At 53.8% G+C, this 21117-nt stretch overlaps 2 protein-coding genes across 8 annotated transcripts in view; one reads left to right on the forward strand and one right to left on the reverse strand.

The window, feature by feature from the left end:
* Window positions 1–5472: 5472 nt before the first annotated feature.
* On the reverse strand, window positions 5473–16624 carry SCNN1G (sodium channel epithelial 1 subunit gamma). 2 transcript variants are annotated; one of them, XM_039560572.1, is made up of 13 exons: window positions 16536–16624; window positions 16016–16340; window positions 14940–15234; window positions 14325–14518; window positions 13838–13941; window positions 13195–13358; window positions 10378–10476; window positions 9078–9195; window positions 8475–8553; window positions 8339–8396; window positions 7921–7982; window positions 7650–7725; window positions 5473–7251 (listed from the first exon to the last, which is right to left on the reverse strand). In XM_039560572.1, exons 1-13 carry the CDS (start codon window positions 16564–16566, stop codon window positions 6862–6864), a joined length of 1995 nt encoding a protein of 664 aa, XP_039416506.1. In that variant the 5' UTR covers window positions 16567–16624; the 3' UTR covers window positions 5473–6861. The 2 variants fall into 2 exon arrangements, with proteins under 2 accessions (XP_039416506.1, XP_010390915.2); XM_010392613.3 differs by having other exon boundaries at window positions 16016–16605.
* Window positions 16625–17117: 493 nt separating this feature from the next.
* The window catches only part of USP31 (ubiquitin specific peptidase 31), a 31907-nt gene continuing 27907 nt past the window's right edge, over window positions 17118–21117 (forward strand). For all 6 annotated transcript variants that reach the window (XR_005603117.1, XR_005603118.1, XR_005603120.1 and 3 more), the window contains exon 1: window positions 17118–17731. Coding sequence is in view for 2 of the 6 variants with exons in the window: in XM_039560146.1 (XP_039416080.1) it covers window positions 17150–17731 (582 nt within the window). In the remaining 4 variants the exon portion in view is untranslated. The remainder of the gene's footprint in view (window positions 17732–21117) is intronic.

The raw sequence follows: 21117 nt of genomic DNA on the forward strand, positions 1-21117 counted from the left end.
TGAGTTGGCTTGGCTTTCCATCATCTCTCACTTGTTTATGAGAAAGTTTATTCCATAAGCAAAAACCTCCTGCTGAAAATACAGCTGAAACACCACAGGAAGCTCCCCTGCATCGCAGGCATTGTGTTCCCAGCAGTGTGTTGTGCTGGCATGATGCACTGCTGACAGCTGCTAAATACAGCTGGGACACCAGATCCATGGGGAAAATCAGCCCTGAAAGTGACTCTATCTTCCTGATCCACTGTGTTTCAAAAATATCAACTGCTCCTAAATTTGTCTGATGGAAGGCAAATGTTTTGATGGAGGCTGTGGCTGCAGTGGGTACAAAGGCAGCAGGAATTTTGCTGGATGCTGTTAGGTCTGGATGTACAGATGAAGAAGAGCAGAGGTGCTTGTTCCTATCAGTTCCCACCAGTCCCCATCAGTCCCTGTCACTGTCACCCACCCAACGCTGGTGCAGTCGGCACAGGCTTACCCAGTGCGGTAACTGCCAGGTTTGTCGTGTGCACTTCCAGGGACACGCTGTCACTAAATGAAATCGAGTCATTAGTTGTGACCAGTAGAATCCCAGTGAAATGACAGCGAGCATCCCAACCACCCTGTGCCGGGAGCCGCTGTGTAAAACCTGTTAACTGGCCTGTGTTTGCGTTACAAAGATCAGGCAGTAAAACCCAGACTGGTTTTGTTTTACAAGCCACAGAAGAGGGGAGGGACGGGGCCCCGCGGCCGGCTCCTGCTCGCCTGGCACAGCCGGTAGCCACGGTGAAGGGTTGCTCCATGACAGAGCCGGGTGCTGGGCTGTGGCACCGCCGCGTTTGTGGCTCTGCCAGCCAAGCTGTGGCTACAGGGAGGGAGGGATGGGGCAAACTCCACTGGGGTCCATTCCTCAGCCTCAGCATGGTGACATTGGGCACTGAGTCCCGGTTCACCTGCGGATGACACTGGGCAGGTTCTCAGTGCAGCACTGTGATGGTTTGTCACTGGTGGGATTTCCCCTGACCAGCTCTGTAACTAATTGCCACAGAGAATTAGTTGCACTCATCTGCCTTTTCCACTGTAGAAGTTTACGGGAAAAAATATCCCGCCTGCTGTGACTCCAGCATCCTGGGATGTGGCAGCTCAGGTGGAGTCCAGTCCCCGGGATGCCTCCCAGATGCCCTGGGGCAGGCCAGAGAGTGCCAATGTGGCTCCAGCAGGATGCAGCAATGCAAAGGTGTCCTGGGCTGGTGTTTTATGGTCCTCTCCCATGTTCTGGGGCAAATGTGAACTATTTTGAGACTGATGACATTTTATAACAAGACCAGAACTGATTTATAACAAGACCAGGAGTGATTACCTGTGTGTACCCAGGGGAACAGCTTGTACCGTTCAGGACTCGTTATGTAAACTTGGGTGAGAAGGTCTTAAAACCCAGAAGGAAGGTACTGGAGTGAGAGGCGTTGTGACAACAGGGTGATTCACCCTGGCTCCAGCCGGCTCCCAGCTCCCACCTCCGCTGTGTTCTGGGTGATCACATCCTGCCAGGACTGCAGTGTGCTCTGCTGCAGGTGAATAAATATAGGGAACACATGTTTTAATCCATAGAAACGCATTTAGACAAAGCACATGAGTGGAAGAGAGATGTGACCCTGTATCCCATACCCCATACCTGGTGCTGGATGGGGCTGGGCTGCCCAGGTTTACGGGTTGGGGTTGGGTTTTTCTCACTCGGCCCCACAGAGTGTCCTCTCCTGTACTTCGTATCTCACTGCTTTGGGAACACTGTCAATGGCAAGGCTGCCAGGGTCTCAGTGCCACCATGGTCCTGGGGGGATCACATGGAGAGCTATGCAGGGCTGGCAGCCCACCTGCATGCCCAACAGTGAGGGGGGGCTCAGGTCCCGACAGGGTACAGCTCCCACTCAGCTCCTTCTGGAAGGGAAACTGAGGTAGAAGTGTAAGACTGGGAGGGACAAGGCAGTGTTACAGGAAAGTGCCAAGGCTTGGGTGAAGATTCCAGAGGACAGAGAGGGAGGAACACTATGTCCACAGCCCTGGGGCCAGGTGTGTTTCCTGGTTGACACCTCAGGCTGTGTTACAACCAGGCCAGGGAGCAGGTACGGCTGCAGGTCAGCATCCTGATCCCATAGCTGTCTGTGCCGGGGCCGAAGGGGAGAGCCCTGGTGCAGTGTGGCCGCAGGGACAAGGACAGGAGGAGCCCCTGCCCTTCACCACCACTGCCCCCAGTGCCTCCACCGCCAACCCCAGTTCCCCAGGGCCAGGTCATCCTGAGTCCACACTGCTCTGGAGAGCAATGGACAGCTAAGTGGGATGAGTGAAAGCCGGGCCCAGCGCTGCTCACAGCTGGAGTGGCACAGCAGGTTTCAGTCCAGTGTCTTGGATGGGAATGCCCAGGCTGGCCTGGGGTTTCTGTTCCCCCTCATCACCTTGGGCACCGGTCTCACTCAGTCTCATTCCAGTGTGTGCCGTGCCCAGCGCTGTTGCAGCGTGTGCCAGCGGCAGTGTGGGCAGCTGGCGAGGGCTCCACATGTCCCGGCCCGTCCTGTTCGCAGGGAGACGCTGGCATCGGGATTAGTGCTGGGGCCGTGTCACGGCACGTCACTGTGCAGGCAACTGTGGGTCAGACTGTGACTCACGCTGCCTGCAACTGCTTCGGTGCTGCCACGGCTCCCCTGCCACAGCTTGGCCTTGGCGGGGGATGCTCCAGCTGCTGGAAAATGCTTCCAAAGTGCTGAGCACAGGCCAGGCTGGTGGGGATGGCTCAGACCAGCTGTCTGGTGTGAGGAACTGCTCCGGGGCTGCCCAATTCCGGTGCCGGCTCACCCTGTCCTGAAGGGGAAGGGGTAAAACTGAACCGTCCACACTGTCCAGTTGTGTTTGGTCTCCCCAGAGCTGGGCTTGAGCACAAGAGGCTCAGGGCCTGGACGGATTTTCCATAGGCATGTGCTGGAGATGCCTTTCCCCAGCCCAGCCCCATTTACATTAATGAGGCATTTAACTCCCAAACCTGTTTGTGGACCACTGGATGTCACCTCTCTGGAAGGGGCCTGGGCAGTTTTTAACCCTGTCGGTGCTGCCTGGCTGCATCTACTGGGAGCAGCTTTGGGCAGCTGCCCCTTCCTTCCACTCTGAGGGAGGCTGGGGTCACCCCTCCAGGCTGACACCCCCACGCCGGCAGGTTTCTGCCGTCCAGAAAATCTCTGTGCAGCTGGATTTTCCTCCTCTTCAGCCACTTTCCCCCACAGCTCCTCCATCACCTCCGGCTTTCTCCCCTCTGGCAGTGGCTGCTGCGGGAGCTGCAGAGGAGCAGAGCGAGGTTCTCCTGCTGTGCCTCCTCTCCTCGAAGGGCCGGTCCCGGTGTGCCGGCAGCCTTTCCCCTGAGTCACCAGCACCTGCTGCCTCAGGTTTGTTTCAACACCTCTCCCCAGCCTGTCCCTTGCCAAGGCAGTACCGTGCCTGCGATGCTGCCTGCACCTTCACTGTGTTTTCGGGTACTGCAGCTGCTCCCTGCAACTGTGGGGTGCCATGAAGCTGAAGCTGTGGGTCTGTGGGTCTGGGGTCATTGTCATCCCTGCCCAAGAGCTGAGCACTGTGGCTGCAGCTGTATCCCGGGGCTGGGAGGCAAGCGAGGACTGCTGTGAGTGGGGGGCTGCTGGTGGGTGAGGGGCTGCCTGACCAGGGCTGGCTGGGCGCCCACCACTTGCCACGGGCTCCTGGGAACACTGTCCCATGACAGGAGAGTGGACTTCCCACCTGACCCTGGAGCCACAGTGGTGGAAGAGGCAATGTTGCTGAACCATGATTTTAAAGCCTGTTGTTCCCATAAACTCCAAGCTGAGTTTCTCAGACACTTCGGGTTTATGATGTTTAGCGTGTGCCAGTCCTGATTCTCAGACTGTCCCCAGTGGTTTTCTGTGTTTGAGGTGACTCAGGAGTTCAGCACAGTTCAGTGTTTAACTCACAATGAAGTAAAGCATTTCTGTAGCTCCGTGGCTCTCTGCCTTCTGAGGATTATTCATACACGGAGAAAAGGTGCTGCACCTGCCCCGAGAGTAACTGCAAACAGCACCTGTGGAGCACCTGTGCTTTTCCAAAGAATTTAAAGCAAGTGTTCTCCCAAAAAAGCACCTGTCAGGACACATATCCTGGGTTTTCAGTGGGAGAGCCATGACATTCCTGCTGCTGTGGTCTGCTACAGGTCAGCAGCCTTGTTCTCCATCAAAGGATATTCCCCTTATTGGAACTGCCATTCTTGGTATAAAGTCTGCTTTTGCACAAGGTTGGCCCCACTCTGTTTATTTTCCAAGGTTTTGTTTTGCTCTGGAGAGGCTTTAGAAACATAAACCCCTCACCCATCCCAATCTGTGCCAGCTGCCAGTGCCTTCCCTGGCCATGGAGCCAGGTGTGGGGGGTTCCCTCCTGTCAGGGGGCTGTTTCCATGATTAGTGCTCGTTGATTTAACCCACTCTGAGGGCTGTAGTAGGTGGGTAGAGGTGTTTGAGCATCCTGAGGGGAGCAGGAAACCTAGTGGGCAGCTCAGCAGTGTGGAAGGAGCTGTACCGGCATTAAACTGAGCTTGGGCAGCCTCTCCTTAGCACTGCCTGTGGCAGCTGTGAGCAAGCCCTGCGGAGAGCTGTGGTCTCTTAGGTGCTGCTGCACACATGGGTACAGATGTGGAGTGGAAGAACTGTGGCATGACCACTTTGTGATGTTTGCTTGCTTTCCCGGGGAGGTGAGCCCTCCAGTATGTTCCCTGTGGGAGCTGGAGTCATCTGACCCCTCTGTGTTGGAAGGTAGGTCCTCAGTCAGGTGTAGTGGAGCCAAACCAGCTCCTGTGCCAGCACCACCAAGCTGGCAAGGAAGGGGTTTGTGGTGAGGTGCTCCTTAGTTCTGGACTTTGCTGTTACTCCTGCCCCTGCTGTAGTGGGGACAGCTGTAAGACTGAGGGGAGGTGGGGCTCCCTGGGGTGCTCTGTTCTGCTGTAGGTCTGTTCTGCCACTGCTGTCCATGGGGCAGGATTGTCATGATGAGTGTTGACACTGTTAGAGGTGATGGGGATGAGCCGTGGCTGGTCCAGAGCACCTCTCTCACTGCTGGAGCAGGGGCTGAGCCAGATGTGGTTCTCACTTTTCCTGTGGCCTCCAAGGGACCGCTCAGGTGTGCAGCTGTCTGGGGGACTCCTGAAGTTCCAGTGGTTTTGGTCCCTTGCTGGTTAACATTACTTTCTGAAAGGTCTGTTCACTGTGTTTCTGCTTGCACCCCATATTCCTCCTGCCTGCCCCTGAGCTCGGTCCCACAGCACACCCCTGCTCCATCTCTGCTGAGGGGCTTGGGGCACCTGGCTGGGGGGCTTGGCCCTGCTGAGAACCCACAGCCCCTGGGCAGGCAGGGACAAGTTCCCTCAGCTCTCAGGATACCTGCAGGGAACTAACTCATATAGAGTTGATTTAAAAATGAAAAAGGGCAAAGCAGTTACTCAAAAATATATCTTTATTTTTTCAGTTTATCATCTATTTAAATAATTCAGTTAAAATATGTTTTATTGCACATTAAAGAACCTTCCTGGATTCTTGCTGTTCTATATAAAATAAGCTCATAGAGAAAGGAAAGGAGTCTTCTACTCAGACACCCCTCACATGCTCTGAATCTCTCTGGCTCTACAGACCACAACAGCTGGTGTGGAGTGGGCTCTGCTCATCATCTACACCGGGTGTTGAAGGCAGCAGAGAACGGGCTGCGGCAGGAGGGAGCTGGGTGCAGGACAGGGAGCACAGGGAAGGGCACGGCCGGGTGCCCCCACGAGCACTCACGGCTCTGTGGGCACAGGCAGCAGCCCTTGGCCCATGGTGGGGGTCAGGGCAGTGGAAGCACACAGGAGGTAAAATGTGGATGCTGACACTGCTCTGTGGATTGGAGAGGTTGGGGGCAAGCTGGATGAGGTACAGGTGGGGTGAGACATCCTCCAGGCCTTGCCAGCTCCAGGGCAGGCAGGTGGGGAACTGGGTGGCTACAGGAGGAAGTCTTTGCCTGGGGGTGAGCAGGAGAAGGGCAGCCACCCAGCTCTCTGTGAGGGTTCTGGGAAGTCATTTAACAAGCTCCTTGGAAGTTATGTTTAAGGGCTGGCTGAGTGATGTGGAATGGAACAAGCTTGCAGAGGATGCACTTCATTACTGTGCTCCAAATTGGATTTCATGCCCTTTCAGATGATTCTTTGGGGATGACTTGGGCTTTCCTACCCCAGCTGTGTAGTAACTTGCTCTAGAAGCACGTTTCTGGTTGTCCTGGTTTTTCATCTTACAAGAACGACCTCCTCAGGCCACCACTGGAATCAGGTTTCTAATGAAAATTCAAGTGAGAGCTTTCCCTTTATGCTCTTTTGTGCTTTACCCAAGCCTCTGTCATGCCCTTCCTACAAATGCCATGCTAGATTCCTGACAGCCTGGGTTTTCTCCCCCGCAAGTCCAGCCACACAGCAGAGAGTAATTAGTGTTAATGCTCAATGTGGCATCAATCTGCTGCTGTGGAGCAATTCCTGCCCACATGCAATGGGGTGTGTGCAGCTGGTGGCTAATGCGTGCCTTCGCCTGGTGAGACATCCCAGCTTAGTACCACATCCTGCTCCAGCCATCTCCTGCCATCATTAACTCGAGAATTGATGTTGCTTGAAGCTCCTAATGTCTCTGAGCCCTTGACTTTTGTGTCTGAGCTTTGCTCAGGGCAGCTTTGACTGCCAGTTCAATCCCTGAGTAAGGGTCTGACCTGACAGCCCTTCAGTGCTTGTCTGGATCTGTGCCTTTCACCCCTGGACATGTGGGTCCAGCACCCACCTCTTTGGGCACATGGGTGGGTGGGGGACGAGTGTCAGTGCTGGCCAAGCTCCAGCGTGTCAGGCAGCTGCTCTGTGAAGGCAGTCTCAAGGCGCAAAGTGCTGTAATTGGGGGGGGGAGTCCTGGGCAGGGGGCTGTCCTGGGGCAGTGGCAGGCGCAGGGCAGTGGTGAAGGTGGGCAGGTCCTCGTCGATGCACACGGGGTTGTCGTGGCCCTGTCTCTCCACGTCGCTGGCCTGCGGAGCCTTCCCCGAGCTGCCCCGCTTGCGGTCGTTCCACCACTTCTTTGCCTTTTGCCACTGGCGCCGCATGACGATGGAGAGCGAGTCGATGAAGAAGACCTCAACAATCTCGATGACACAGACGACTGAGCAGCTCATCCAGAGGCCCAGCTGGCCCCCAAAGTTGGACAGAAGAATGACAAGCTGGAAGAGCAGAGCGCACAAGGTTATGGTCTGTAATGGGCACGTGTCCATGGTGCTGTTACAGCAGGTAGGGAGACTGAGCCAGGGCACCCAGGGCTTGCTGAGCACTCCCAAATGCAGTGGGCCTATCTCTGCTGTTGTTCTCTCTGGCTCTGCTTGGAGCTGAGCTTGCTGCGGGCAGCCTGCAGGCTGCCCCTGCATGGAGCTCGGGGCTGGACAGGCAGAGACGTGACCCCAGATAAGGGCTGGAAAGGGCAGGACCAGCCCAGAGGTGCATATCTGAGATCAGCTTCCTGCCCATGTGGGATTGCTCCCCTGGGCAGGTGAAAGCTTCCAGCCTGTGTGGGAGGAAGCGCTGCATCTCCCGGGGTTGAGCAGGGACCAGCATGCTCACTCACCGTGTTGGCAGGATTCTCCGAAATGAATCTCTCGTTCAGGTCCTTGTAAAACACCATGAGGTTGGCAAGGTCTGTCCTGGGGAAGCAGGAGGCATGCAGAGGGTTTAGTAAAACAATAACATGAAACATACTGAAAAACTATGCAAATAACCAGTTGGACCAGTAGGGCTGGGCTGCTCCAAGGGAGCTTTTTCCCCAATTGCCATCATTAGGGCTGCTGAGATCGTATCAGAGCTGAAGGTGCAGGGCAGGAACACACAGGGGGACTTACTTGTTCAGCTTCTTGTTGAGTTTTTGCCCTTTGTCCCAAGAGAGAACTCTGAGCATCCAGTCCTGGAGAAATGAGAGAGAAATGAGAGACAGAAAATGCTACTCTAGCTGCAGGTACTTGTGCAGAGATCCTTGGGAAGGGACTCATGCTCCACACCTCCTTGGGCTAGTATGGGTACCAGAACTGAGTGTGTGACAGGCCAGCTGATCCTAAGGGGATCTCCCAAAACAAATTTCAGTTTAATGATGAACTCCTGGAGGGGAAGCCCTGAGCTGGAAACTACAGACCAGTCTCTGGGAGCAGCATCACTGAACACCACTGACTACCCCAGGGCCTCCTGCTTTTGTGCTGAACCTCTGGGGTTACTCAGTGCCTTGTGCTAGGCTGCTGTTCTGGTGGAGTGCAATTGGGGACTGACCTCTGACACGGTGGATGGCCACTGGGCAATGCTGGTGGTGAGCGCCCACTCCTTGAAGCTGCAGAGAGAGGCAGGATGTCACTTGTGAGCTCCGACTCCCACGCACACTTTACCTCTGGTTGTGGCAAGGACTCACCTGCAGGCGTCTTTGCAGATCTGCTGGCAGCCCAGCTGCTCCTTCACGAACTTTTCATGCAGTCTGTAGTAGCAGTACACTGCAGGGGAGGAGCAGGATGTGTGTGAGAAGCCAGAAAGAAAACCTGCTACCTGGGCTGCAGTGGGGCATCTGGGGTGTAGGTGGCCTTTGTGGCCATCGCCTACATGGTGGGGATAAAAAGATTTACCCTATAAAGATTGCAAAAGACTCTTGAGAAGTGGCTGTCACTTGATATAGGCATGAAAACTGCCACACCTGGTCAAGCCCTCCACTCGACTGTTCTGTGGTGGGCACAGGTGACAAGCCATCAGGGCAAGTTTCACAAACCAGTCAGTGTGAGCAAGGGAAGCACTTTTGGCTCTGGGTGTGGGGGCTTAGGTGGGTTAGGGCAGATTTGCCTCATCTCAGCATGCTGGGGGTGCAGCAGCTGTGACAGGAACACTGGGGGTGCTGGGTACAGGGGTCTGTGTGACAGGGACACTGGGGGTGCTGGGTACAGGGGGCTGTGGGACGGGTTGGCACTGCAGGGGACAGGGCTGGCAGCTGAGGTGTGTGCAGTGCCAGAGGTGTTTCAATACTCACTCCAGTTTGGGTTCTTCTTGTAGTTGCAGTACTCGGCCCCAGCGGGCAAGGGCTGCGCGTACTGGGCGCAGCCGCACGACTGCACCATGGCCTTCTGGAAGCAGGAGTGCAGGCAGATCTAGGGAGAAAAAACAGAGCTGGGGGCTAAGAGGCAGCACCAAGGCCCAGGCTCCTGTGCACCTAAAAAAATCCTGCTTATGGCAACAGCAGTGGGATGGGAACCCTGTTTCCTTGGGCCTTCAGGCTCTGCTGTGAGTGAATACACTCACAAAAGTGTCAAAGTGCCGTGGAGGGTTGAGGCTCTAGTGCAAGAAATAAGAATATAATCATCTCTGAGGATTACATATATGGGGGTACTATGAACGCCCCCACTTCCCCTACAGCCACCAAAAGCTTCAGTGTTGCAGTTGCTCTTTACAGAGTCAAGGAGAGGTTTTTAGGCCTGCCATGGCACGTGGCCCATGAATCACTAACTAGGTGTGGGAAGTGACTCACAGCAGCAAACCTTCACAGCTTCCACCAAACCCTGCTGGTGCCTACTGGGAGAGGTGAAGCTGTGAGGATTAACAAGGCAGCAGAGCTGTGGTTTGTGCTAAAATACTGGGACATGTAGGAACTGAACTCCTCTTTGAAATCCCAGTCAAGCCTCTTGGTCCCAGTCCTCCTGAGCACTGAGTTTCGGTGAAGTACTGTTATTAAAAACCTGAGATAATGTCTGGGTGATCCTACCTGGCACTACATCACAGCAGATTTCATATTCCCCATAAAATACAAATTCAGCCTAGACCTGGGCTCTGCAGCAGGCAGCAGCTAATGTAAGTACAATTCTTCAAGCAGAGAGTGCCAGAACAACTGACACTCTCCAAGAGGACCCAATTACAGAAACCATGCAAAATTAGTGGAAACTTACTCTGTAAACAAACATCCTGCTATCTGGATACTGATTAGATGGTTTCTGTTATTCTTGGAGTCCTAAAGGTCACAATTTCTGGCTTCAAGGGTTACTAAGCTGCAACCTTTACTTGGCCAATATTTTCCAGTCTCCCATTGCTTGAAAATTGCCTAATGAGCTCATGTTCTTTCTTTATCTAACAGGGTGCCTGAGGGAACTTCAAACAGCAACCACTTAGGAATAAAAGCTGGATCTTAAGAAGCGCCATGGCATTTTACATCAGCGGTTAAAGCAACAACCCTGTGCCCAGACTGTTCCCAGTCTTGGGTCCTGAACCACAGACTGTTATAAAGCTTTTTATACAGGTAGTTTTCAAGCAACTGATAAACCCAAGTGTAATGGCTTTACCTGGAGTGAGTAGCTCTTGTTATAGAGATTTTCCACGGGTATGTCAGCTCCTGTCTCTGTGCAGTCACTGTAGGGTTTGCTCAGCTTGCGAGACCGAGTCTGAGAACCAGAAAAGAACAAAACTTGGTTTTTGGAAGTTCACAGAAAAACCAAAGGATTCAGCGACACTTTATCCCAACTCTGAAACTGTAAGTGATAAGGCAGCTTTGAATATAATGTTTACCTTTTGCTATCTAAAATTATTTGTCAATCCCTTGTCAAAACAAGGGGTTTTTTGTGTCTAATATCCATTTCCCAAAAAACTCTTCTGGTGGCATTCTTTACTGTCTTCCTTGAAACCTTCTGCAGGACTGCAAGATGGTATAATCATAGCAGTGAAGATTTTTCAAAGCAGAGTAATCCACATGCATGTTCTCTCCTAGTCTTAGAGGCTGTGCATCGTTTACCCTGAATGTTTGTGTTCTGAGGGACAGCAGTTGTTGGATGGGGTTTTAGGTTATTTTCTGTGAGGATTCCCACCTGCCTGAGCTGTTGTTGCACTGCCTGCTCCTGTGCCATGGGTAAACAGCACTTGAGGCTCCACTAGTGCTCAACAGCACCTCTCTGAATCCACTCTAAATCAGATGTTTGTGTCTCCCTCAAACCTTTTTTCAGGTGCTGCTTTGACCCTTCCTCTCAAATGCTAATGACTTTTCCTGTTCTGCAATCTCTGCCCAGAGCAAAGAGCTCAGACATGCCAAGTCTGTGCCTGCAAGCTCTGTGAAACCAGGGCTGGGAGCCCTCAAATTCCTGAGATCTGATTCCAGCTCCATTGCCCGCTTCCTGCAGACTGCCTTACCTCCCTCAGCCCTTGCTATCTTTCCACAGTAATTATCCACCTTACAATAGAGTGGCCTGAAACCACAAGAAACATCCATTTAAGAACCCATTCCTCTGTTTTTCTCTACAGAGTTTAAAATTAGAATAAAAAATTCTGTACAAAGGATCAACTTAGCAGGAACTTAACCTCTAAGGCACCGAATGTAGCTCCTGAGGCCACACCTGACAGGAGCATACCTCATCACTTTGTCTGCAGCAAGAGAAGAAGTATGGTGCAAGTCAGCACTTTTAGAGATGCTCAAATCCATCTTTGGAAGGAAAGATGGGATTTAAGTACTAGAGATGCATTACTTCTGAAAACTGACTGAAACCAGCTTTTAAATTCCACATACAATGTAGTGCCAAAACACTGCCTCAGTCTGCTCCTGGGGCTCCAACAGATGATTGATCCTTTGTATAGAATTATTTTGTTGTGCCTTATGCTCCTACAAAAGCTTACTTGTTCCTTCAGGTACTGAAATAATTTCCAAACTAAATATTTAACTAAAGCACTGTAACTCTGACCAAGCAATGCCTTGTTTGCATTCCAAACATCTTGGAATATTTTTGGAGGTGGGGGGCAGTCCTAGTATCCAGCAGGAAGCCATGAGCAATAATCAGACATTGATGCTGTGTTCAGAGCCCATCGAGCAGCACCGTGTGGGACACACCTGCTGTGTCCTCCTCTGTGACCTTGGATGTGGGACAAGGACTGATCTGGCACCTCGGTGCTGCAGCCCTGTCCTGGTCATCCTGACCCCCCACCACTCAGCAGGCTCTCTGGAGTTGTCCTTTCTCAGCAGGACAGTGACCCCCAGCTTTTGTTCTGAGACCAGAAATTGTGTCCAGCTTCTATTTTGGCTGCCTCATTAGGATGCAATTGGATCTCTTCCTCATGACAAATCTCTCAAATACAGACACTAAGATGTGCCAAATCTTGTTTTTTTATACTATAGCAACAGTCCAAACTGATTGTGCTAGAAACATATTACATTAAATATTGAGACTGCCTTCAGTGACTGTCTCCGTACGGTGTGACAGCCTTGTGAGACTTTTCATACTCACACCATCCTGATTTCCAAAACCTCTCAGTCATGTTTGACTAAGGAGTTGTTGCCACGGTTTTCCAGACAGCTGGAAGACAGTTAACTATTTGCATTTTGTAAAGCATCAGCCCTCTTTTAATGTCTTTTCTAATGCAGGGCCTATCACAAGGCCGGCACACCCAGATAAGCAGGATGGCTGATGCTCTGACCAGACCACCAGGAAGAAAGGCAGAGCTGAAGTGCTCACTTAACAGCCCATCCAGATGAAAGGGGACCTGGCACAGCTTTCGCTGCTGTGACGAACCCCCTTGGGCCATACACTAAATGGGGAAATCGGGAGCTGCAGCTCTCCTTGCCCTTGCTCACAGCTGGCAAAAGCAAACCTGCTGCCCACGAGGGTGTTTTTACTGCTGGGATAGAGAGAACACCAGCAAAATGAGGCTTACACTCACACAACAGTTCAAAGGGTTGTGCTACTGCCTTGCCTAAGGACCCGACCCCAAACACGGGGACCCACAGCTCCAGCTCTGGCTCCTTTGCCCCAGGGACCCTCATGGGATGAAACTCACTGCTCATTGCTAAAGCCAAACGAGGCACTTAGCAATGCATTTCTGTGGTTTGTGGATTTTGCTGTGAAAACAAAACCAAAAATCCCCTGGAAAGCCAACGGGTGGAAGAAAAGGGAGAACAAACAAGATCCCAGGCCGGTTGGATTTATAGACCTGATTTTCCCACAGCCTCTTTTGTTCAGAAAAGTGCTATCATAGGATTTCCCTCAGGGCACTTCAGCTGCTAAGTGGGAGGTATTTAAAGGCCTTCCAGCTGCTGGCTCTCTGAAACCACCACATCAAGTTCCTATTTACAGCTGTACCAAGGCAAAAGTGCACCTGAAAAGCAGATTGTTGCCACTCACAAAGTGCATCCCTATGGAGGTGGCCGCTGCAGTCTCAATTTCCGTGCCAATGTCTTCAATGAAGGGATATTCGTTTTGATCGTGGACGATGATCTTGGCTCCTGTGGACGTCACCAGGAAGGGGTTGTAGTCTGCTTCGTCGATGTACAGAACCACCTGCAATCCTGAAACACAGAGACAAGGCAGGAAGTTACACCAGGAGCCAGAACCACGTTTTCTGGTCAGGGAGGGCAGCACGGTTTATTTAATGTTATCTGGACTTAAGCAGAACTGTAACAGCTGAGCATAGCCTCTGCCCAGCCAGAGCAAGACACCTGCAGCCAGTAACATCCCTTGGCAGTACCGAGTACAGCAAACAAATAATACCTGCTGAGAACGTGGCTGGAACTCATTTTAAAAAGTTATATAACTGGGCAACAGTAATTTCAGCTGGAAAACATTAGTGATGCAATGATACTATCTGTATTCTCAGGCAAGAGTTTGCACTAGTTCAAACAGGCATTTCCCCAATCAGCCTGTACATCTACAGCCAACACATTGCTCACGCTCCAGCAGGATCCAGTTTGCTGAACCACTTGTTATCAAACAGTTCCTCTGCAAATCGCCCTGGAACACCACACGTGTGCAAACCACCCCCACTCACCGTACTCGCTGCCACCCGTGGAGGTGCTCAGGACGGTCCCGTTCTCGCCGCTGTTGAAGGTGTAGCAGTTGCCATGGAGGGGGTGATGGAAACGAGTGAAGTGCCTGGAAGAAATCGAGTATTGTGACATTGTTCCCTGTGGTTCTGTCTGTGGGAGAAAGGCAGCACATTTGGGCTTTGGTTTTGACAGAGACAGACCAGGACTGCATGGGGGGTTTACTTCTTTTCAAGAAGTTTATTTTGCTGAAAAGTGTGGGTCTCTTTCTGAGTAACTTCAAACTACGTGGCAGTATGATCTAGTTTAATATATCAGGAGATGGAAACTTGAGGAAGTTTTAATGTGGGAATGGGAGCTGACAGCGTGGGGAAGGCAGATTCACTAGCAGTGGCTCCTGCTGGAATTCAGCAAATACCAAATATTCCATTCCTACATATTATGGACTTGGAAATAAGCTGTTAAGATGGCAGGAATTTTCTGTGCACTGACCTTTTGTCACAAGATAGGCCATCAAAGAAACATGTCAGTAGAAGGTCATCAGCAGAATAACTCAATTTTTCTTTAGTCTCCAGGGGAATTTGTGCCATGATGTTCATGTAATGCAGCTTGTACCACTCCTGGATAGCGTTAACACCCGAACTGAATGTGTACAGGGCACAGTCACTGCTGTTGTTTGCGTCACACTGACAAGCACAAAGGGGAAAAAACATTTCAGATGGACTGATATCATGGATTCTACAAGGTATATCTGACAGTGTTTCTCTTCCATAGAAATAACCATGTATGAAGTTACAGTGGGCATCTAAGACCTTTTATTCAGGGCTAAGTGATATGACCACATATTTCAGGATCAAAAAAAAAGGTCATGGATGACACTGACTCTATTTGGGACCACTTCAGGAAGGTACTTCTCTTCCAGAGAGCTGGAGATGAATCTGCAGCAGCCATGGAGGCTTGGGCAGAAGAGCAAACGGGGTGCTATTCCCTGCTGTGCACCATAAAGCCACCTGAGTGGGCAATAAAACCTGCTGGAGGGACACTGACCCCGTACAGCCCTTTGCTGCCCCACAGGGAACTTCCTGGCCAGGGCACAGTGACACTTACCAGCTGAAAGCCAATGATGTCATTGGAATCGCCTGAGTTCACGATGGACGAGTCCTTGTGAAAGACACTTCCCTCTATTTTCCTCTTCTGCCCACTGTGCAGGTCAGTCGCCATCCTTGGGAAGTCCTCGACCTTCAACAGAGGAATCTGTTGGAAGAACTCGCTCCCTGTGCTGTTCCACTCGTCCACCGACCGGCGCACCTTGGACTTGCCCTCAGAAAATCCATAGAAAGTTTCCAAAGCTTTTTTTGTCTCTTTGTCCAATTCAGATAAATATTCTTTCATGGCACTGTACCTGCATGGGAGACAACGTGACAGTGACATCCCATCCCACCTCACTGCCCAGCTGCATTGCTCTGCCTGCTGCACTGTGGATCCCATGGCTTGGGACAGAACTCCCAGTGGAGGTCTCACACCAATTTCTCACATCGATGAGGGCAGACACAGCTATAACCGCGGAGAGATCTTGGAGCAAGGACCACAGGAAGCAGAGCACACTGAACTACAGAGAAAGTTCTTCCAAGACTCTCAAGCTCCTCATGTTAGGAAGTCTGAAGAGGGCAGAGTATGTGGAAATAAGAGCTCTGTATCTGTGAAGAGGCATCAAAGAGCTGTATCCCTGTGGGGAGTGGGGTGGCAATCTGGCAGCAGAACAGAGAGCAATGTAAAGCATGATTTGACAGGAGAAAAAGTATTGTTGATGGATCACGTCAAAATCTCCCATAAGGAAAGAAAGAAGCGAGAGGAGTAACAGATGTCCCGTTTCCATTCTTGAGGAGATGACGCTGTTTGTAGTCCTGGAACTCTGGTGCTGGGAAGAAGGGAATTTGAAGAGAGTCAAAGAGCTGACAGGGACTGTCTGGAGCAGAAAACAGCATGAACCGAGCTGAAGTCAGCAGGCAGTAATGAGGGGTGAGAGTGTAACCCACACAGCGCACGGGTAGATGTGGCACACCAGGCGCCATAGAGGGAAAACACGTTAGAGAAAATGCTGACAAGCAGCACCGGGACGAGCTCGGGAAGGAGTCTGGTGCTGTGTTGACCTCCCATCCTCCCCCCAGGCCCCCGGGTCTTACTTGTAGGGGTTGATGTTGCAGATGGTGACGGCGGGGAACGGCAGCTTCTGGAACTGGACGGTGACGGAGACCGAGGCGCTGTAGTAGTTCATGAGGAGCTCAGCACACTGCCAGAGGATGAGCCCCACGGCGCTGAGGGTCAGCAGGATCCAGAGCAGGCGGCGCAGGCGGCCGCGGGACACCACGATGCGGCGGCAGCCGTGGGTGTTGGTGTTGAGGCAGTACCAGCGCATCAGCTCGCTCAGCGTCGGCGCCTGCGGGCCGCGCACCGGCAGCGTCCGCTTCAGCCGCGCCGTGATCTTCTTACCGGGAGCCGTGGCGGCCGCTACGGGCGAACCGGGCACTGAGGGGGAGGCTGGGGGACGGGCGTCCGCCCACCGCCCTGTACCCCGCCACACCGCGACCGCAGGGTCCTGTCCCGCCCGGCCCCGTGGAGCCGGCACCCGGCATCCCACCCCTTTCCCGGTGTCTGATCCCCGGAACGGCCGTCTTGGGGGGGATCGCGCTTTCCGCGCCTCACCTCGGCCGCCCTCCGGGCCCGGCGGCGCCATGCTGCGCTCCCAGCCCCGGCGCCACTGCCGATGGGGCGGCGGGCGGCCGCCCCGGTACCTACCCCGCCACCGCCCCGCCCCGGACCGCCCCGCCCCGCCCCACCCCGCTCCACGGCCGCGCAGCGCCGCCCCACGGCAGCCGCGGGGGCTGCGCAGGGCTGGCCGGAGTAACGGGCCCGAGCGGGGCGGGCACGGCCGGGCGGGGCCCTCGGGAAGCGGCGGCGGCGCCCCCGGTGCCCCGCGCGGGGCCCGCGGAGGGGCGGGGCCGGGGCGGACCCAGCGCGTGGGCGCGGCAAGGCGCGGCCTCGGGGCGGGGACCGGCCCCGCCCTCCCGTGCCCGCGCCGCGCCAGCACCAAAGATGGCGGCGCTGCGGCAGTGCCCGCCCGTCGCTAAGGTGGTGGCGCGGTCACGTGGCGGCGCGCCCCGCCCCGCCCGCTGCATGGCGGCGCCGTGAGCCGGCGGAGCCCCGGCCCGACCCGGCCCGGCGGGATGCGGCGGCCGCCGGGCTGAGCTCCGGGCCGAGCGCCGGGCGGGCTGAGCGGGCCGAGCGCCGGGCGGGGATGCGCGCTGCGCCGCGCCGCCATGTCGCGGGTGAGCGGCCCCGGGCCGGCCGGCAGCGCCAAGGAGAAGCGCTCCTTCAGCAAGCGGCTTTTCCGCGGGCGGGCGGCGGGCGGCGGCGCGGGCTCGGCCCCGACCGCCACCCCGGCCCCAGCGCCGTCCGGGCGGTCGCTCGGCGGGTTCATGAGCCGCGTGCTGAAGACCCTCTCCACGCTCTCGCACTACAGCAGCGAGCCCGAGCCCCGCGGCGCGCTCGCCCCGCGCCTGCCCCCGCCGCAGGCGACGGGCGGCCTGGGCAGCTGCTTCCCGCCGGGCCCGCCGCGCAGCCCCGAGCCCCCGCCGCGCCCCGCCGGCAGCTCCGAGGCCGTGCCCGGCGTGGCGGGGCTGCGCAACCACGGCAACACCTGCTTCATGAACGCCATCCTGCAGTGCCTCAGCAACACCGAGCTCTTCGCCGAGTTCCTGGCGCTGGAGCAGTTCCGCGGCGGGCCACCCCCCGCCGACGGGCCGCCGCCCGCGCCCGGCGAGGTCACGGAGCAGCTGGCGCAGCTGGTGCGGGCGCTCTGGACGCTCGAGTACACCCCGCAGCACAGCCGCGACTTCAAGGTGAGCAGGGGCCTCGTCCCGTCGAGGCGGGAGGAGCGAGCGCAAGGCTGCCGGGAGCAGCCCTGGAGGGCTGGTGCCCGCGGCGCGGGGGTGGCGGGGCTCGGGGCCGGCGGGGCTCGGGGCCGGGCTCAGCTGGTGCTGCCGTGGCTCACAACAGGTCCAGGTGTGACACAACGTGTCCCCATCGCACGGGCACCGCAGGTTGCTCCGGTTAGCAGCTATGCTGCGTGCCTTGCCGCTGGTCCGAGCACCCACGCGGTGGGAAGAACCATCTGGCCTTGCCAGCTGCGTGCCAGTAGCGGTGGAGTGCTGTTCCTGCTCCCAGCATCCTCCTAGAGCAGCAGACCCTGGTCAGGTGACAGCGCTGGGCACCCACGGCAGCGCCCTGGGAATGGGACAGGTGCTACCACTGTGCTCTTTGCTCACGGTGTTTGACGCTGGCTGATGGCTCTGGATGGTGTTTATGGGTGAAAATATCCATTTTACTGTTTCATTCTTCTACCGTGCTGCCATTAGGGAAGTTGCAACTAATTGTTGTTTGGGAGTTGTGAGCGTACATGGAAGAAGGCTGTTGAGAGCTGTGCCTTGTAGTCTAACCAGGAACGTGTGAGTCCGGCCTGATTTGGGGAGTGTGCTTCAGGAGTACTTGCTTGTACTCTCTTGCTTGGACTCGCTCGTGTTTAGCACCGTGATGTTCTCCTGCCGCAGCCCTTGGGCTGCGGTTCCGTCCGACGGCGCCGTGCCCTGCCCCAGGAGCTGTTGTAGCAGAGGGTTGGTCCTTGTGCTGTGGCTTAAAGACACCCTGCCATGGCTTTGGATGAGATCGGACACAACTGTTTTAAAAGTGCTCCAGGCCAACCTTGCCTCTTGGAATAGGGAGAAGTATTATTCCTGGCACATAAGACTCTCTGGCTGTGCAAGAGAATGAGAGGGTGGGTGGTAGCTTCCACATCATGAACTTAGAGGCACTTAAGGAAAATTTTAGGGGAATTTTTCTTGCAGAGTGAGTTGCAGAGATGTTTAAATGCATGAAAACACAGCAAGAACATAATTGACACAGTCTTGGGCTCTCTGCATGCAGTTCAGCTGGGGTACACAGCAGGTAGAGACTGGGTCCCAGAGTCGGCTCTCCCTTGGTGTCTGCTGGATGGTGGGGTGTCCTAGAGGGTCCTCTGAGGTGGCAGTGGCCTTTGGCACCCTCAGTCGTTTGGATGGATGTATGGCCAGCACCTCTTCCCTTTGCCTCTCCTATGCCTTTTGAGGCAGCTGCACCCACCTGTCCCACAGCCATGCTGGGGCATTCCCTGCAGACCCTGACTGTTTGCCTTTGAGTGAAGGCACCTGCCTTCTCTCAGGATGCCTGCCACAAGGACCACATGTGGCTCTGGTGTTTTTGAGAGAGGTTTTTATGGGGGAGTGCTTGGAAAGCCGATCTCTCGGTGAGTCTGGTCTTGGTGGCACCATGGGGCACTCACCTGCACCTGTCACTGTTCCTGAGGTGGTGTGGCAGGAGAAGAAATTGTGGATTTCTCTTGAGTAATAGAGGAAAAAAGGTTGTAAAAGCAGAATTGTCTTCTGCCAGTGGAACTGATAGAATGGAGAGCAGCCCTCTTTCTAGGCCAGGCTCCGCTGTTCACACAGGCTGTGGGAGCAGGGCTGGGATACGAGTGACGGCAGGAGAAAGAGCATCAGGGCCAGGGATTGAATTAAGGCCAGGTTCCGCAGGTGTTGATAGCAGAACTTTGCTGTTTGCAGACATCACTGATGGTAAGAGAGTGCTGTTCTGCTTGTGGATGGAGCTGGAGCCCATCCATCTCCTACCTGCCAGGTCCCTGGGGGTTTTAAAACCCTCTTGCTGGAGGGAATCTGGTCCCAGTTGATCCAGTTTAGCACTGCACGGTGCCAGCAGCCTGGGCCCTGCTGCAGGACCGTGTCATTATGTCAAGTGCTGCTCCCTTATAGGGGTCAATTACTTCTAATATGAAATTAATGTTTCTAAAGACAGTTAAGTCTCCTGAACCAGCTATTAAATTCAGTTCTTAATTAAACTTTTTCTCAGCAGCAGATTTGCACAGTTCATTTGCAAATGTAAACAACAGGCTTAGATTGGAGAAAGGCAAAGATCGGCATTTTCATTCTGGAAACTGCTGCTTCTCTCCAAAACAAGGAAAACATCCCCCCAGCTTGTTCTGCTTAGAGGGTGGAACATTCCCAATTTGCCTTGATGTAATTGTTTGTAAGGGTGTACAGTGTTTTCACAGAGTAATTTTGGGCTTTCCCTCCAACAGTAGTAGCCACTGACAGTAATATTTATTTGATAGGCAAATGGCTCTTTATCCAGCATGCTTTGAAATCCATGTGTTGGGTTTTTTTGCTATTTTTCCTCTTTTGGCACCAAATACAACTGGGCAAAGGCACTTCCTAATTCCTAAATACTTTTCTGTAGGTGCTAAATGTATTTTAGGATAAAGGATAATACTTATTTTCTTGCCCAGTCTTATATCTGTAGGTTTCTGTCTTGGAAGAGAGGAAATTATTTTCAAGGGAGTGTGTCTTGGAGTCCTTGTGGACAGGGGCCTTTGAAGGGGTGATTTTTGGAATGTTCTTTACCCTCAGCTGGTTTTCCTTGGTAGTGCTTTCTCACTTTTTAAGTTGGTCTTCAGGAAATAACCCATCTCATGGGTCTCTGAATCATGTAGATGCTGAAGCCAAGGAAAATGCAGTTCAAACAACTGGTTTCTGTTAAATGGTTCATTTTGTAGTTGCAGGATGAGGGGGAGAGCCTTGTGCACAGAGAGGGGAGGTTGGGAGTGCTGGCAGAGCAGGGGAAAGTGGGGGTGTAGAAGGCTGAGGTAGTAGGAAAAGGTCCCTAAGGACTGGACTGAGAGGTGGAAGCAGAAAGGTTTGGTTTCTGGGTTGGGAGCCTGGGCAGCCCTTCCTGGGAATGGAACAGGAGCACCATGGCAGAGCTGGTAGTTCCTGGATTTCTCTGCTGTGGATGACTTTCCCATTGGTCCTGTGCTCCTTTGCTGTTCGCTTTAACAATCCTTCTCTTCCGATTACTCAGTGGGTTTTGTTTTCCTGCCCAAACAAAGCTGCTGCTTTCATAACAGGGGGCCAATATTTCAGCTTGTGCTTCCTCTTTCCCCTTTGTGATGGTGTGACAATGGTGACAAACATCTATTGTATAAGCAGGGCTTTGGGCTTGTTTTTTTCCAGGGAGCTGTCCCGTGCTGCCTGCAAAGTTCCTGGGAGTGTCAGACAGGGAGGACAGAGTGCCCTTTGTATTGGGAATCGGTCTGCAACACTCGGAGGTGATGGTGGGGGTCGTCAGCAAGAAGGATTTTGATTTAAACTAATTTGGCTTGAAAAATTACATTCTTATG

Source organism: Corvus cornix, chromosome 14, assembly GCF_000738735.6.
Source record: "Corvus cornix cornix isolate S_Up_H32 chromosome 14, ASM73873v5, whole genome shotgun sequence".
In the NCBI taxonomy this organism is placed as follows: domain Eukaryota; kingdom Metazoa; phylum Chordata; class Aves; order Passeriformes; family Corvidae; genus Corvus; species Corvus cornix.

Excerpts from the sequence above, each read along its gene's own strand:
- SCNN1G (XM_010392613.3), bottom strand. The coding sequence starts at position 16,566 with ATGGCGCCGCCGGGCCCGGAGGGCGGCCGAGGTGAGGCGCGGAAAGCG. Across the intron at positions 13,359-13,837 it reads CACGGGTGGCAGCGAGTACG|GATTGCAGGTGGTTCTGTAC; the intron begins GTGAGTGGGGGT and ends TCTGTGTTTCAG. Across the intron at positions 7,983-8,338 it reads GGCCATCCACCGTGTCAGAG|GACTGGATGCTCAGAGTTCT; the intron begins GTCAGTCCCCAA and ends TCATTTCTCCAG.